Raw genomic sequence first — 17,228 nt, 5'->3', positions numbered from 1 at the left:
CCCCCCCCTCCCAGGTTCAAAAGCACATAGTTTGTTTGAAATATGAATCTTCTTTAACATTTTAAATGTCTTTATTGTCACTTTCAATCAATTTGAAAATGTTAATTTCTTTAAAAAAAATACATTGACCCCAAAGTTTGAACCGTTGTAGTTAGGTTTTGTAATACTATTTCTTGGGGGAGTACTACTAGTACTCAGATAAAGATAAATGTAAAAACATTTTTACTTTCAGTCAAGTATGTTAGATATTTTGACATAATGAAATAATTTCTCAGTACCATTTTCTCTTCCAAATGTGCAGTAGGACATTATATAGAAAATCAGTCAAATTCAGCTCAGTGAATAGCTTTAGCCAACATAATTAGCCTCTTCCACTGACAGTAAAGATAACATTTCCACTCTGCCTTGCAGGATGGAAGTTCACCCTATGGAGGGCGCTATGTGGGCTCCATGGTAGCTGATGTGCACAGGACTCTGGTCTATGGTGGAATTTTCCTGTATCCTGCTAATATCAAGAGCCCCAAGGGCAAGGTGAGAAGAAACAGGGTTTAAAAGTGAATGCATTGCAATGATAACAACATCATGAGCTGTTTGGGTTTTGTTTTAAAAAGATGAATTTTAAAGTGTATTTAAGGCAACAATCTCACTGGTTTCATGTTTTTTTTTCTGGGCTCCAGCTGAGGCTGTTGTATGAGTGCAACCCCATGGCCTTCATCATGGAGCAGGCCGGCGGTATGGCAACAACAGGAGCCATGAATGTTCTAGACATCAAACCCGACTCAATCCACCAGAGGGTTCCTGTAGTGCTGGGTTCCCCTGATGATGTACAGGAGTATATCTCCATCTTTAAGAAACACTCGAAATGAGATGCAACCAGAGCTATCTACTACAACCACCACCATCCCACTGAACCTCAAAAACAAATAAACAAAAAGGGCAAGGACAAGAACAGAAGCATCTGTTATCTTTATAGGATACTAGAAGTTTCCATTTTAAGTTTCATTTTCACAAATGATTGTCCTGTTTAATTTTTTTGTACACTTATGTGCCCTAGTTATGTAATTCATAATATAAAGAGATTATAAATATATAATCCAATGTCATACGTTTTACAGTGTCTAATATTAAGCCCCATAAACACTTCTGTTCACATTGAAAATAAAACCAGTATTGTTTGATTGTGTCCATGTCATTTTTTTTTTTTCATTTTATTATCGGATGATCAGAAATTGTTGGAAAACATGGGTATGGCATGGTAACCACCTACAGATGCAAGTCTGCTTCCTACCAAGATGTTTCCTGGACCAGCAGCACTTAAAAGGGAAAAAATGTTTAGTTTAAAATAAAAAAGGCCTGTTGTAGCCCTCTTTGGTGGCTTCATAGTACTGTAATTAGCTTGCAAGTATAATGTGCATGTTAGTTTCCAAAATTCATGTAAAAGCTTTAACAATACAGGCAAATCAGTGTTGTTTTTAACTCAAATTAAACTATTAAATATAATTTTCAAAAAAATAAAATATAAAAAAATAAAATAAAACAAATGTAAAAATGTAAATAATAAAAGCATTTAAGCTGAAATACTCAAATTAATCAAACTAAAGTTGAAATAAAAATGACTAAACTTAACCTAAAATTAAAATGAAAACGGAAGCTTTTATGAGGAAAATCTAATGCAAAATAGCTATAATAATACTACAAAAGTATATAATTAATAATAAAAACAATGAGGCAAATAGATCAGGGTATTAATACTGACATCTGTCTTCATCATCACTCCCCTCAGCCCCAATCCTGCTTTTTTAGGAAGATGTTTGTCCCCATCTAATGGTGGGATGCTCGAACAACAGCGGAAGAGTGGGTTAAACTGCGCTGACGTCAGACGCAAAGGAGCGTCGCTGTATTTTCCTTGGTGACGTCAGACGCAAAGGAGCGTCGCTGTATTTTCCTCATCGATCGCAGGTGTCTCTACCGGCCGTCACGAAGGAGTTACAGCAACCTACTTAGGTAACATCTCTTTTACTTCGCATTCATCCACAAAGTAATTCTCCGTGTTGTAATCTCGCGTTGACGGGCTCTCCGATGCATTTCGTCTGTATACACATCTTTTAAAGCTAGCTAGTCATGTTTTCTGTTGGTTAGATTGCATCTTGGCGCCAGGAGAATGTTTGTCATTTTGACACCACAGTAACTAATTAGTAGAACTGTATCGATTAGTTTGTGTGAGGCGAAGAGGAAACCCAAAGCCGGCGGAAACTTCTGGACACTTAAGTCATGCATTTGAACTAGCAATGGTGGCTCAATTCAGAGTTCCTGTTTCTCATTCTGACTCTAAAACCCGGGCTTTGCACCCTGTAGTGCTGGCTAGCTAAACTGAGGTTTCGTTTGTGATGGTCTCAGTTCAGTAACATGGACAGTTGCATGCAGGTCTTTGTGCTTGGTTTCCTCAATCCTCTTAGCAACAAAGTCACATCAATGTCAGTGTTCCACATGCTCTCTCAGTCTGTCATGAACTCTAGTAACTGTTAGCTGTTAGCCATAACATATGTACGCACGCAACACTAAAAATAGTCGTTTATTGATAGGTTATAGATTATTGAGCAGGCTGGAAAATCAGCTAAGACCAGCAAACCACTTTAGGTTGTTTTGAACAGTTCAGCAGGCTACAATAAAACATTACATGTATTAAGAAGTTGTAATAATTACTATTAAGTTGTTTTAGGATATGTTTTTATCTTTTTGTTGGATTATGTCTATTGTCTAACTGCTCAGATTAGAATCTGTTTCCCACTTGAAGACGCATGCCTGTTATGTAACTGGGAAATAAGCTAACAACAATAAATCAGTAACTTAATAGGTTAACATATTTATTTTATGTTCAGAATGACTTTGGGTGCAGTTGCCTCCGTGATCCTTGCCATAGGAGGAGCTGCAGTGTTTTCTGCTCTTCATAAGATTGAAGAAGGACATGTGGGTGTCTACTACAGGTAAGTTGCTCGAGATTTTCCATGAATCTTCTTCCAGAACCAAGCAGATGCTGCAGTGCATGCCACTTTCTGCTTTGTACTGTAGATTGTATAACTGTGTGTGCTTCTCTCCTCTCAGAGGTGGAGCTCTGCTGACCACCACCAGTGGCCCTGGATTTCATTTGATGCTGCCGTTCATTACTTCATTCAAGTCTGTACAGGTAAAAGACAGTCGTTTTATGTATAGTTTAACTTGATAGGTTTCTTTTTCTTATTGCATCCTCTCTCTTTTCGTAAAGTCAACCCTACAAACAGATGAAGTAAAGAATGTTCCATGCGGCACAAGGTGAAGTAAATTTTGAACATTCATCAGATCTTCTGTAAGGTGCAGTCACCAAAGACTTTGTGTTTCTATTCATATGCATGCAAAATGAGAGTGAGAGCAGCATTACAGTAGGCATGTGGTTTCCCCTATTACTGGATACCAAATTCAATTTTGGTAAACTCTTACCTTCAATTATGTATACCCAACATCATATAGAAGTCATTTGGCAGCGTTTAAAGCCTGTACACACAGCAGGTCATCAGTTCAGGAGAATCCTTGACTGAAGGTTGAAACTTTGTGCATCATTTTTGAACATCATTTGTGAGCAGACACTTGGAGTTTTATCTAGAATTGATCTAATATAGTGTTTAGGTTAAGACATTTAAATCTGGCTCAGAACATTTCACAATTCTGTTCCCTCCTCCTTTACTTATCATTTCCTCTCATCTTCTCTGTTCTTTTCTATAACAATAACACTGGCAAAAGTCCAGAAAAACTGGTTAAAAATAAATCCCAAGGATTTTTCAGATTGTTGCTGTAAATAGTTAAGAATAATGTAATGAATATTTTTGACGATTATGTGTTCTTAATGTGGGTAAATGTGTTATCATATGTTTATATACTGTACACTGCTGAACTCAAAACTTTGGGTTCGGTAAGATTTTGTATGTTTTTGAAAAAAGTCCCTCACCATGTCTGTATTTATTTGATCAAAAATACAGTACAAATAGTAATATTGTGAAATATTATTGCAATTTAAAATAGCAGTTTTTGTTGCTCAGGAATCATTTCTTATCACAGCTGAAAATAGTGTGGAAACTACGATACATTTATACATTCTGTTCATAAAACAGTTTGTCAGTTGCTGTTTTTAGAGAGACCCTGTTTCACACTCATTCATATACAGTGGGGAAAAAAAGTATTTAGTCAGCCACCAATTGTGCAAGTTCTCCCACTTAAAAAGATGAGAGAGGCCTGTAATTTTCATCATAGGTATACCTCAACTATGATCAACATGTTTTTTTGCTTTGCAGTGGAGGTGTAATGATCTACTTTGATCGAATTGAGGTGGTGAACTATCTTGCTCCTTCAGCAGGTAAAATGACTTTTTTCCCATTTATAAAGTAGAACCACTAAAAAGGCTGTTGTTAGGGGAGGACTGCTGGGAACATTTCCCTGGGCCCTGTAATGTGGGAGGGCCCACTAAGAGCCTCTTTGGCATAGCCTACTCGCCAATAAATGTTTTATCCCACTCCCCATGAATTTAAGCAACGAGCCAGACTATGACTGTCATTTATTTTATGTGCCCTATTCATCTCTCTCATAACATCATTGTCTACTCTGCTGCAGTTTATGGCATTGTGAGAAACTTCACTGCCGACTACGACAAAGCTCTGATTTTCAACAAGGTTCACCATGAGCTGAATCAGTTCTGTAGTGTGCACTCACTTCAGGAGGTCTACATAGGTCTATTCGGTAAGTGATGTGCTTTAATGTCCTAATCAGGGATTGTTGCCATGTTGGGTGATTTGATGCCAGTAAGTTTGGTAAGATTTTGCTTCTTTAAAATCTATATGTCAATGCAACTGCTTTGCATAGACTCCCATTTGAAGTGCATTTCTGTGAATGCAGTTTTTTTGTTTTATTTAAATCATTTTATGCATATTTTTCCCTGCTAAAATGTGAAGACACTGAATGTGCAATATGTAATTTACTAGGAAGGTTTGGGAATCAGAAAATGGCTCCTTCAATTACAGTAACTCCTTACAGTAATTGATTTGAATTTGTAAAAAATATATTTGGAGAATTTTGTTGATTTAGATTTTTTTGATTAGATTTCATCCATGAATGCACTTCACAATGGTGTGAGGGTAGTTAATAGTAATGGCGTTACAGCCCTCTAGTAGTAATGTGGAGATGTTTGACATGTTGTTAGTGCCATAAGCTTCTCAAGTGATTTTTATGTGCAGTTGTTGTGTGTGATGAGAAAACAAAAAGTTAAGGGTATAAATTCTGTGTACACCTGTCATTCTTTAAGTAGCCTGTTGTTTCTTAGATCAAATAGACGAGAATCTAAAGCTCACGCTGCAGCAGGATCTCACCAGCATGGCACCTGGACTCATCATTCAGGTGGGATTCAACTTGAATTGGTTTGGCAGTTCAATCTTTTTTCTGTTCCATTCCACTGAGTTACGTTCTTGTCGGCATTTCATTTTCTGCACCGGTTATACGTTAACAATTCGTTTGAATTCAGGAAAGATAAACATGGGCTTTCGTAACTCATTACCAAAACATTCAAGACTTTATTGTTTTGACATTTTGTTAGACCTAAGATAAGATACTGCATTTAAGCTCTTTGTGTATTTTGTTCATGTGTTTATCTTTCTTTATTTAGCTTTGGTTTGGCAAGATTCAGATTTCCTTCATCGAATCCTTTTGGTGCTGGACCACGTTTTTCGAGCAAAGACCCTTAAAAACAGCAATTCTGATAATCAGCTGTGCAAGCAGTAGATTTCCATTTGTTATTGTTTCTCATCTGGTAGCACTAAAAATATGCTAGTCATCAGCTCATTGAGATGATACTGAGATCATCAGTAAGCTGATTCACAATTCCTTGTGTTCCTTCCTGAATTCTCTAATGGAGCTTTTGTGGGTAATGTGTCATTCACATGATGCACATTGAGCTGTGATTCACATAAGGAGTATTTGACCATATCCACTAATTTTCCTGAGGTCAATGTTAGTTTTGTGTATTCATGCTTCCTGCGATTTCCCAAGGCCCTTCCAGCAAAAAAATTTTTTTTTTAAATTGTTGCATAACAGAGTCTCTTTGTGAGGACAGTGTTCTGCCAAATATCTAATTAAATTTTGTTTATTAACAAAAGTGATGTTTGACTGTCTTCAATTTTTTTTCTCTTACTGTCTCCTCTCTTTGCTTTCTCTTTCTTCTGTTCCTCTCCCTCCTAAGCAGGCGGTCCGTGTCACCAAACCAAACATTCCAGAAAGCATTCGCAGGAACTATGAACTAATGTGAGTTTGAGAACTTCTTGCATGTTGTGTGTAATAGCTGTTAATGATCTGATTGTGTTACAAGGGCCCAAAATTAACACCACCAAACAGTCTAGCCAATGTACAGGTAATAAATGTTTCTTACTTACCTTATTACAAAGGAATCATATTTTTTCCAAATATAATGATGAATCTACCTACAGAAGAATAAATTACTCGCAGTATCATACACACAAAAAAAAGAGCTATTCTCTGTTGAACGTGATTTTGTTCTTTAATTTAGTTTTGGTGATTAAGTTTGAGGAATATTGCACATATTTGTCCAAATAATTGGATGACAATGAGGGTAAATTCGGTTAACTTAATAGAAAACAGAAGTTAGTATTTTCTGCATTTGTGTATTTTTTTTTTTATCACTCATCATTTTCATGTATTTTGTTGCCGTTCCTAATAAAGTTACCAGCCAACTGGCAAGTTGCATTGTTCTCACATATGGTGCATGGTGAGTCTTAATTTTGGACCCTGGTTACAGCTTAACTTGTTGTTCTATATCTGAACTGCAAAAATCTATTTTGATCTTTTATATTAGACATTTCTGTCAATCCTTATCAGCTGTGTGTGCATGTGTGTCTCTCTCTTAGGGAGAGTGAGAGAACGAAGTTACTGATTGCAGCTCAGACTCAGAAGGTGGTAGAGAAGGAGGCAGAGACAGAGAGGAAAAAGGCTGTCATCGGTGAACAAAGATGTTTTTCCTAGTTTTCAGCCTGATGACCTGAGCGGGTTTGGTCATATGGGTTGGATTTAGATTAAGTTGTCGTTCATATAAAAGTGAAATAATGTTGCTCTGTTTTTTATGTGTGCAGAGGCAGAGAAGGTGGCTCAGGTGGCTGAAATCAAATTTGGACAGAAAGTTATGGAAAAAGAAATAGAGAAAAAGATCTCAGAAATTGAAGGTAGGTGAATGTGTTGTCATGTTCCCTCCGGGGTCTTAGACTGCAATGTAGGAAAATGAAAACATCCCTGATTAAACCTATGGGCCATTTGGGCCCTGATCGTATCAAAATGTAAAATTAATGTAAAAATGAACTGTCAGTGTTCGGAAGAAATTACCTCATAGCATTACAGTATATACCTGGTTCATTAATAAAATATAACATCATACAAAAGAAAAACATATACACTGCCATTTAAAAGTTTGGGGCCAGTATCTTTTTTTAAAGAAATAAATAATGTTTTTTTTTTTTTTTAGCAATTAGATTGATTATTATGTATTACATTGATCAAAAGTGACAGTAAAGACATTCATGAAGTTACAAAAAGATTCTATTCGAATAAATGCTACTCTTTTAAACTTTCTTTAAACAAAATTTCAGAAAAGTAATGTATCACAGTTGCCACAGAAATAGTGAGCAGCTCAACAATTCTCAAAATTGACAATAATAAGAAATGTTTCTGTTAATCAGCATATTAAAATGATTTCTGAAGGATCATGTGACACTGAAGACTAGAATAATGACGGATGAAAATTCAGCATTCCTATCACAGGAATCAATTACATTTTGAAATACTGTAAAAGTTATTTAAAATTTTAATAATATTTCACAATTTCACTGTTTTCCTGTGTTTTTGATCAAATAAATGTAGCCTTGGTGAGCAAAAAAGACCTGTTTAAAAACATTCAAATCTTACCGACCGCTTTTAAACTTTTTAAACCAGCATACATGAACTCGTCAGATGATCGGGGCCGGCTCCAGGCATGGCCAGGGGTGGGCTGAGCCCACCCAAATGACTGTCTCGCCCACCCAATCAGAATTAGGTAACGATTGTGTACATTTTTTATGCAGTAATTAAAACTAATCTGAAGCGTACTTTATTAAAAGAAGTTTAAGATATAGCTGGAGACTGCCCCAACAATAATAAAATAACATCAGAAAATTTAAGCATTTTTCTTTTATTAGCTGAATGCAAGGCGCGCTGAATTTATGCAGAGCTTCAGTCTGTTGCAGAAAAGCAGAGGCTGACGACGAGCGAAAACGGGCAGAAATATTTGCACGCTATCACGGGGAGTTTGTGAGTTACGGGGAGTTTAATAGGCTACATGAATATGTATCATAGCCTACCACAGAAATTACCTGAGCAGTTTAATGTTTAAAAAAAGAAAAACACTCATACGATAACATGCATTCATTGCATGGACGGGGCAAGAGCAAAATATAAGCCATCTAAAATGCATGTAGGCTTAGGCTATACAGTTCAGTTGAAAGCTTACCCCTTTTGGCTTGCTGTTGCTGTTAATGCTAAATGTAAGAATGAAAACAAAGTAAAGAGTGAAATTAAAGTTGCGTTCGTTACTATAGCAACAGTCGGTGCGAAATGTAGCATTCCCCTTCTATGACATAAACGACCAACAATAGGCTATCCAGTGATGCAAGCTATTCTACTTTTTCTTTTTTTTTTGTCAAATTCCGCATTTTTGAATGGAAAGTAGGTCTGCCATTTACATGATTCATGTAATTCATAATTGATTATGACAAAGCATTTTTCTGTTTTGCATTTTCAACAATACAACGGAAATTGAATGGGCGCATATTTTAAAATAAAAATATTATTTGCAGTTCAGATTGACTACTTTACAAAAATTCTTGTTCTTTTACTGTTCTTTTTTCTTCTTTTAATTTATTCCCCTAAATCAATTTAAATCCTTTTATTTATTTAGTTTCTTTAAATAAAAACCATTACGATAGTGGTCTGGTCTTTATGTTTTCCTCAAAACAATTGGTCCCTCCAATGTTCTAGACATGATTACTGATTTACTACTCAATAAAGAAAAAAAAGTTAATTTTGCTGTGAAAATGCATGATATTCTAGGCTGCCCAGGAAAGCTTTTTTTCAGTGTACATATACTGTAATATGGTTAATATAGCAATATCTACAGTATGAATATCTTCTAGACTATGTGATGATATAATGACTAAAAAATGCCCACCCAGGATATCTGCCAGCCCACCCTTCTATAGCCGTCAAGAACCGGGCCATGATCATTCGGCAGGGATAGATTCTTTGCAGTACAGGCCAGGTTTTCAAATAATGTGTCAAGTCGTGCTAAGTTCAAGTTCATGTCGGCCATTATTCATATAATTAACAACATCTGTCTACCAAACCAACATGCAGTTCATTTTGAAGCAGATTGTTCAAAACTTTTGAACGTTTGTCTCCTTAATGTGAAAACTGTGTGAAAATGACACAAGAGAATAAATGAATGTATGCCCAAGACTAATGGATGTCATGAAATTACATGCAAAACGGGTCATTATCATTAGTGCAGGACATCGACAAAACAAGCCAGTTTGTCCATTGACAGATACTAACTTGCAAAATGCATTTATATCAATTCATTATGTGTCATTTACATTGAATTGTTCCAAAATCTGAAAGAAGCTCAGTGGAAAGGAATGGACTGTTTCTGTAAAAACATTCAATAGTTTTAATAATGAACTTCTTACTGGTCCTTGTGTTTTCTGCTGGGCAGTTTTTGTAATGTTTTTTCAAGGCTGGGTTTCTTAACCTTCTTACAGTAGTATTGGGAGAAAAAAAGACTACTAGACTGAAATACAAGTAAGTACTAAATGCCACAGTGTAATGGTTTAATGTGAACATTAGTTTAGAAATTATGGACAGTCTATGAGTATTTCTGAACTACTGTGATTATAAACACTGAGTAGAATGACAAATAGCTTATTTTCTCAGTGTATGTGTGCAAGATTGTTTTGAAGAGGCAGATGCAAGGACTTTTTCCTTCTGATCATGCTTTGGAACTTTTGAATAGAAGTTTATTGTACTGTCTCATGCTATATCTGCTGTTCTTGTCTGTACAGTGGATGCTGAAGCTGGCCAGATTTTCTTTTTCTTTTGTAATTCTTTCTCAACTGAGTTTTTGCTGCTTGTAAAAGTAGTGACGAATCTGGCAGGTCAGGTCAGGTCTTACATGAGATCACACAGTCATTTCAGTCACTTAAGAAAAGCAGTTTTATTTTACATGGAAGCTGGTTGCCTCATGAGGGCCGACATGTTGAGATACTAAGGTGTTCACACCATGTCATAATTTTGAGATTCAAAATTCAAAGTCAATAATGTGTGCATTCACGTCCTTATAGAACTCATAATTACAGCTTGTCAGCTCTGAATTTTCTGATAACTCTTGTACCTGATCGCCGCAGCATAGCATCGAAACACTCAAAATGACAACAGCTTTAGCTGTAAAATGTAGTTAGGCAGTTCATTGTAACATTGTCTACTAAATTCTATAAATAACTATTGTTAATATATTAATAATAATATGATAAAAATAAATGAAAGACCTACAGTACATATTGTCAAAGTCGAATAACTCTGTCCAGCTAAAAAAACCTGGCTAAATGTTTATTAATAATGCATTTGCTTAATAACTGGTTTGTGTTGTATTATGGTTTTGTCTGTTGATTACTCAAATTACATTTTGGCAGCGATAGTGTTGGCATAGACACTCATAATTCCACATTTGAGGATGTGAACAATTTCAACTAAAAAGGGCCAGGTTGTCATTGCAGTAATTATGACACAGTGTAAATGCAGCACTACGCCATTTATCAGATCACATGACTAGCTACTGGCTTATACAGTATCTGCACAATTATTGGAAACTTTCACTTGTGGAATAAATTAATTATAAATTAAAACGTAGATAGAGAAACATTTCAGAATGATAATATTAGAATGACAGCTTGTTGAGGGGAGACACTGAGGTTTTGGTGAACCGCCTGAATATATTCATAATCGTAAGTGTGAAATGGGACGCTTGGGATGAATTTAAATGATATTGACAATCCCTCATCACACAGCTCTGAATGATTCTGTTGTGCTGATTTTGATTTTTCCTATGTCTCGCTGATTTTATAGATGGCGCTTTCATTGCTAGGCAGAAAGCAAAAGCAGATGCAGACTTTTACACTGCACAGAGAGCAGCTGAGGCCAATAAGGTAAACTCCTAAAACTGCACCCCATCTTTACTGTGCTCATTGTTTTATGAACGTTTTCAACTTTCCTTCTCTCCTCTCAGCTGAAGCTGACCCCTGAATATCTTCAGCTGATGAAATTTAAGGCAATTGCAGCTAATAGTAAGATTTACTTTGGAAGTGAGATCCCTCACATGTTCATGGATTCGGGACCAGGAAGCTCTTCCTCAGCTGCCTCCAAAGCCATAGACGTCCTCTCAGAGGGCATACTGGACTTGGAATGACGAGAGAAGTTGTGTTTTAGCACGGAGGATAAATTAACAGGTAATGAAAGAGACTAATGTCAAGTCATTAGACAGTGCAGCTGATACCACTTTAGTAAAGTAACATGGAGCTGTATCAGTGGGACCGAAACACTTTAACTGTGTCTATACCCTGGTGAGTTGATCACAAACCAGTGGTGGTTAACCAGAGTATTATACTTAAATAGAACAGAGTGTGGGAATGTGAAATTTAATGTGAATGCATGTACGAGATTTGTGCATGTTTTAAGATACATCAAGTTTATAAAATTAAAGAGACATTCAATTTTTTGTATTTTTTTTTACGCTGAGCAATTGGATTATGTACTTGATAGACATTTTAGTGTCTTGAAGGCTTTTATACCTCAGGGATTCTTTTACTGGGTTTACAGAATCAAACACAGAGTATGTACTAGATTAGGATAGTGTTCTAAATTTTGTTGCCATTTACATTTTTACTGATCAGCTGACTGCCCTTGTTTTTCCCCCCATTGATGAAGCCAAAATATAAATGTTTAATTTATATTAATTTATAGTGTCATGAATGTGGGGGAAAACAAGGACAGTCTGCTGAGTCTGTAACGATTCAAATCAAATGGTAACAAAATTTAGAACAATATCCTAATCTAGCACTCCAAGTACTGAGAAAGTCTTTCTAGAGGTAACAGTTTATAGTGAGAAGATGGTTGTGTAAACCTGCAAAATAGTAATGTCATCTGAAAACAATGTAGCATAAAGCTGTTATTGTTAAATATAAAAGTACAACATCATAAATTACATATCAGTTGTTTGCAGAGTTTTATTTTGAATGTAGCAAGAAACTTTTCATCCTAAGCGATGTGCACTTTAAAATGATATCCCCCTTTAAATCGCCAGGCGTTTTGTGCCTTTTCCAGCACAGCACACATAAACCCAGAGTAGGAGTCATTTTCACATTTCTGTGGATTTGAGTGTTGACTACATCAGAAATGAGTCTTTGTTGCAGTCTCACCACTGACCTTTAGAAAGCAGCATGTCTGTGGGCTGTTTCTCACCCATGGAATGTTGATTCTACTTGACGTTGTTAGCTAGTCATGTTTGGAATATGTTCTGTTAATGATTTCAATTTCCCTTAAACTGAGGTTCTATTACAAAATATACGGGTATTTTTTTCCAGTGTTAAAAATTGTTATATATATTCTTTTTTTTGCAGTTTGCACTGGCAGTATGAATATCATGTACAGTATCTCAGTCTAGTACCTCCAGAATAACTCATGTGGATCAATAGCTCGCTTTCATTTCTTGTCAGGAATTTAGGCTATTTGTTTACATGAATAAGACTAACTTGAAGGAACTAAAAAGTGTTTCACTGATATATAGATATATATGTTTCTAATAGGTATGCACCGATACTGAGCTCCTGTACTCGTACTTGTACTCGTTAAAATGCCCCGATACCAAACGCCGATACCACACAGCATGTGATAGGGCATCTCCAGGGACTGCAGATGCAAATTAGCTTTATAGCTAACTCTGGCACAACACTGTTGTTGTGCGTTGTCCCTGTACAAATAAATTGAATAAAAAATAAATAAAAATAGGTGCCATATTCAGACAAAGAAACACCTACAACAGACAGCAGAATGGAGTTATTAGAGATGAAAGATGTCTACGAAGTATATGTATGCAATGAATATAAAACATTCAGTATTAATGCCAGTATAGCTGATTTGCGCCAGCTGGTAAGCAAATCTCGCTGAGTGGATTGAGCGTGCTGCGGCGCAGATGCGCAAGCTTGTCGAGTGAATATCCATTTCTCACAGACATCACTGGAAAGTTTGTAGTTCGGTCGGATATGTAAAAAGAAGTAAGTTAAAACAATGCACAAGTTACTTAATGGTAGGGAGGGAGGGAGAGAGAGAGCGCTCACTTTTGTGATTTTTATTGATGTTCGCTCACGTAGCACGCATCATTTGGATTAAAACTAAATCGTAAATATAAGACCATTTATAGGGGCATTCACTATAAATGTCATTTATTTTCACCCTTAAGCATACACGACTTTCTGGCGAAAGTGAAACTAACAGCCTGTGTGAAATGCACTTGTCCCTCTCATTCCCGCGTTGCACGTTTTGCTTGCTTCATGAGTGTTTCTGCATTATATGAGTGAATTTGGAAAATAAATCGCTGCACATTTCAGATGAAAAAAAACACGACTTCTATTTATGAAAATATCACAGTTAGGAGATTTATAGCGAGTGGTTCCCTGCATTACTGATATATAGATATATATGTTTCTAATAGGTATGCACCGATACTGAGCTCCTGTACTCGTACTTGTACTCGTTAAAATGCCCCGATACCAAACGCCGATACCACACAGCATGTGATAGGGCATCTCCAGGGACTGCAGATGCAAATTAGCTTTATAGCTAACTCTGGCACAACACTGTTGTTGTGCGTTGTCCCTGTACAAATAAATTGAATAAAAAATAAATAAAAATAGGTGCCATATTCAGACAAAGAAACACCTACAACAGACAGCAGAATGGAGTTATTAGAGATGAAAGATGTCTACGAAGTATATGTATGCAATGAATATAAAACATTCAGTATTAATGCCAGTATAGCTGATTTGCGCCAGCTGGTAAGCAAATCTCGCTGAGTGGATTGAGCGTGCTGCGGCGCAGATGCGCAAGCTTGTCGAGTGAATATCCATTTCTCACAGACATCACTGGAAAGTTTGTAGTTCGGTCGGATATGTAAAAAGAAGTAAGTTAAAACAATGCACAAGTTACTTAATGGTAGGGAGGGAGGGAGAGAGAGAGCGCTCACTTTTGTGATTTTTATTGATGTTCGCTCACGTAGCACGCATCATTTGGATTAAAACTAAATCGTAAATATAAGACCATTTATAGGGGCATTCACTATAAATGTCATTTATTTTCACCCTTAAGCATACACGACTTTCTGGCGAAAGTGAAACTAACAGCCTGTGTGAAATGAGCTAGGCCAGGGTTCCTCAAATCTTGGCCTGGAGGGCCAATGCGCTGCAGAGTTTAGCTCCAACCCTGATCAAACTCACCTACCTGTGATTTTCTAATGATCCTGAAGACACTGATTAGCATGCTCAGGTGTGTTTGATTAGGGTTAGAGCTAAACTCTGCAGGAAATTGGATCTCGTGGGCCAGATTTGAGGATCCCTGAGCTAGGCTGTACTGTACTTGTCCCTCTCATTCTGCACCAGTACAAATACATCTGCGCGTTGCACGTGTTTTGCTTGCTTCATGAGTGTTTCTGCATTATTTGAGTGGCTTTGGAAAATAAATCACTGCACGTTTCAGATGAAAACAACGAGACTTCTATTTATGAAAATATCACAGTTAGGAGATTTATAGCGAGTGGTTCCCTGCATTTTTACAGCAAAGCTCGTGATTACAGTACTAAGCCGCTGCAATGGGGCAGCTCCAATGCTATTAAATTAAAGATGATGTAGGCTACCATAGAGAGAGAAAAAAATGAACAGTGAAAGTAACAAAAACTTGTAAAATACATTTTAATGGGCATAATTAAGTGTGAATCATTTAGATTCATTCAATATGAAACTGGCCTATGAATTTAAAATTTTTAACCGATACACACCCTGAAAAACATGATAGTGCTTGCTCCCTTACGGCAATTAACCATGGCAAATAACTTTAAAAAAAACATGGTTATTGTAGTTAAACTATGATAACCATAAATTAACCATGGTATTTGTAGTAAAACTGTCATTATACATTTGGCAATCAATCTGCCAAAAAACATGGTAACTACACTTTTACTATAATAAAACCATGGTTAATTTTCATATGGGCTGGTATACTGGAAATCTCTAAACACGTCTTGTGTGTGCAATCAGAAAGATCCCTTTATCCAAAAATCATCTCAAGTGTATGGACGTGTACAGGACCAAAGTCCCTTTCAAGGAAAGTCTGTTCACTCGGCGGCCATGTTTGCAACGTCCCCGGGCAGCTCATCCAAGACCAGGTCCTATCCAGGGAATCCTGAAATCTCAAAAACTGCTTGCTGAACTCTCAAATTACATTTCAAATCAGCAACAAAATCTGAAGTGACCTGTCCCATTACTTTTGTTGCTTAGGCTCTAATTACGTTTAAAAACATGTTTTTTCCCCAGTTTGCTCCAGCTATTGCGCATGCGCAAAGATTTGCAATTATTTCACGACACCAGTCTCCTTTACGGCTGTTTCAATGGTAACCAGAGGACGTGGTTACAAACACTGGAAGAACAGAGACTGAACCTGAGCAAAGACCAGAGGATGACACTGAAAGGACTCGATGTGTGATGGGATGTGATGTGGATGTTCTTTGCATTATGATTGCTAATAAACCGTTTTTGTCATGTCGTGCAAAATATTTAATAAAACTGCTGAACATTTTTTTCTGTTTATTTTGTACCTCAATAACAATGTAAATACATTTATTATTGCAAATTATTTTACAAATTGTTATTCTAAGCCAGTGTTTCTCAACCCTGGTCCTGGGCGCCCCCCAGCACTGCACATTTTGTGTGTCTCCCTAATCAAACACACCTGATTCAGCTCATGAAAAGAAACTCCAGGACCAGAAATGGGTGTCAGATAAGGGAGACATACAAAATGTGCAGTGTTGGGGGGCGCTCAGGACCAGGGTTGAGAAACACTGTTCTAAGCGAAGACCATATACTCACCATATAAAATCTTACATGCAGTGAAACCAGGGGTGTCAAACTCAATTCCGGAGCCCTGCAGAATTTAGATTCAACCCTAAACCCACCTGATCCAACTAATCGTGTCTTTGAGGCTTATTTGAAAGCTACATGGTATGTGTGTCGTAGCAGCGTTGGAACAAAACTCTGCAGGGCTCTGGCCCTCCTGGAATTGAGTTTGACCCCCCTGAGTTAACAAGGAAACATTTTGTGCATACCTTTAAATTTATGTTAAAAAATGTTCAAATAAATTAATTAACGATTGGCTGTTTTGACTGGAAGGCGGGACTTCCTTCGCTATGGTGGCCATATTGAGCATTGCACTTTTCCCTATTCATAGTAATGTGAGAGGACTATTTGTGTATCTATAGTCTTTGATGGTTTGTTTTCGTACACACGTCGTACCCCTTAAATTTCACTGAAATGTCCAGTGTCAGATTTATCCTGGAAATTACTCTTTTCATGCAGTGATTCTTTGTTCAAAACCTCAGAGATCATCAGAGCTTCCCAAAGACCTTGACTGTTCATGTCTGTGTTTTGCATGAGCACTGAGTGTTAAATCACTGTCTTTTTTTTTGTCAAGTTCACAGTTTCTTTATTTCATGTACATTAAAAATTGGCTATGTATTGAGTGTGTAATTGTTTAAGTTTTCTTATAAAGTCTTTGTGTTCAATTATAAGTAACATGATGTTCAAGTGACATGCTTAAAGACATGCTTGATACAGGTAGTTCAGTGTTACATTTGCACTTGTTAGTAAGCATTTTAATCTTGTATGTAAGGTGATCAATAATAATAATTATTGTTGTTAAAATGACCAGCCTACATATAACTGCTTCTAAATTTCTCTTTACGCTGTTATCAGATATTGGATTCAGTGTTTTTATCAACGTGTTTTCTTTCAATTAGCACA

The 17,228-nt window shown here is 36.7% G+C and overlaps 2 protein-coding genes across 2 annotated transcripts in view; both read left to right on the top strand.

Moving 5' to 3' along the window:
* Window positions 1-1,115, top strand: part of LOC107596168 (fructose-1,6-bisphosphatase 1-like) — a 4,678-nt gene extending 3,563 nt beyond the window's left edge. Inside the window, exons 6-7 of the mRNA XM_016286837.1 lie at window positions 412-531; window positions 678-1,115. Coding sequence (XP_016142323.1) covers window positions 412-531; window positions 678-866 — 309 coding nt within the window. The 3' untranslated portion in view covers window positions 867-1,115. The remainder of the gene's footprint in view (window positions 1-411; window positions 532-677) is intronic.
* Window positions 1,116-1,902: 787 nt separating this feature from the next.
* LOC107596165 (erlin-2) lies at window positions 1,903-16,011 on the top strand. Its single transcript, XM_016286835.1, has 13 exons — window positions 1,903-2,004; window positions 2,880-2,984; window positions 3,103-3,184; window positions 3,263-3,309; window positions 4,323-4,384; window positions 4,639-4,764; window positions 5,345-5,418; window positions 6,260-6,318; window positions 6,939-7,030; window positions 7,161-7,250; window positions 11,233-11,312; window positions 11,393-11,612; window positions 15,747-16,011. Exons 2-12 carry the CDS (start codon window positions 2,881-2,883, stop codon window positions 11,570-11,572), a joined length of 996 nt encoding a protein of 331 aa, XP_016142321.1. The 5' UTR covers window positions 1,903-2,004; window position 2,880; the 3' UTR covers window positions 11,573-11,612; window positions 15,747-16,011.
* Window positions 16,012-17,228: the final 1,217 nt, after the last annotated feature.

This window comes from Sinocyclocheilus grahami, unplaced genomic scaffold, assembly GCF_001515645.1.
Source record: "Sinocyclocheilus grahami isolate Dianchi unplaced genomic scaffold, SAMN03320097.WGS_v1.1 scaffold215.1, whole genome shotgun sequence".
Lineage (NCBI taxonomy): Eukaryota > Metazoa > Chordata > Actinopteri > Cypriniformes > Cyprinidae > Sinocyclocheilus > Sinocyclocheilus grahami.
The sequence above is the reverse complement of the archived record's forward strand: the minus strand, read 5'-3'. Positions and strand labels throughout refer to the sequence as shown.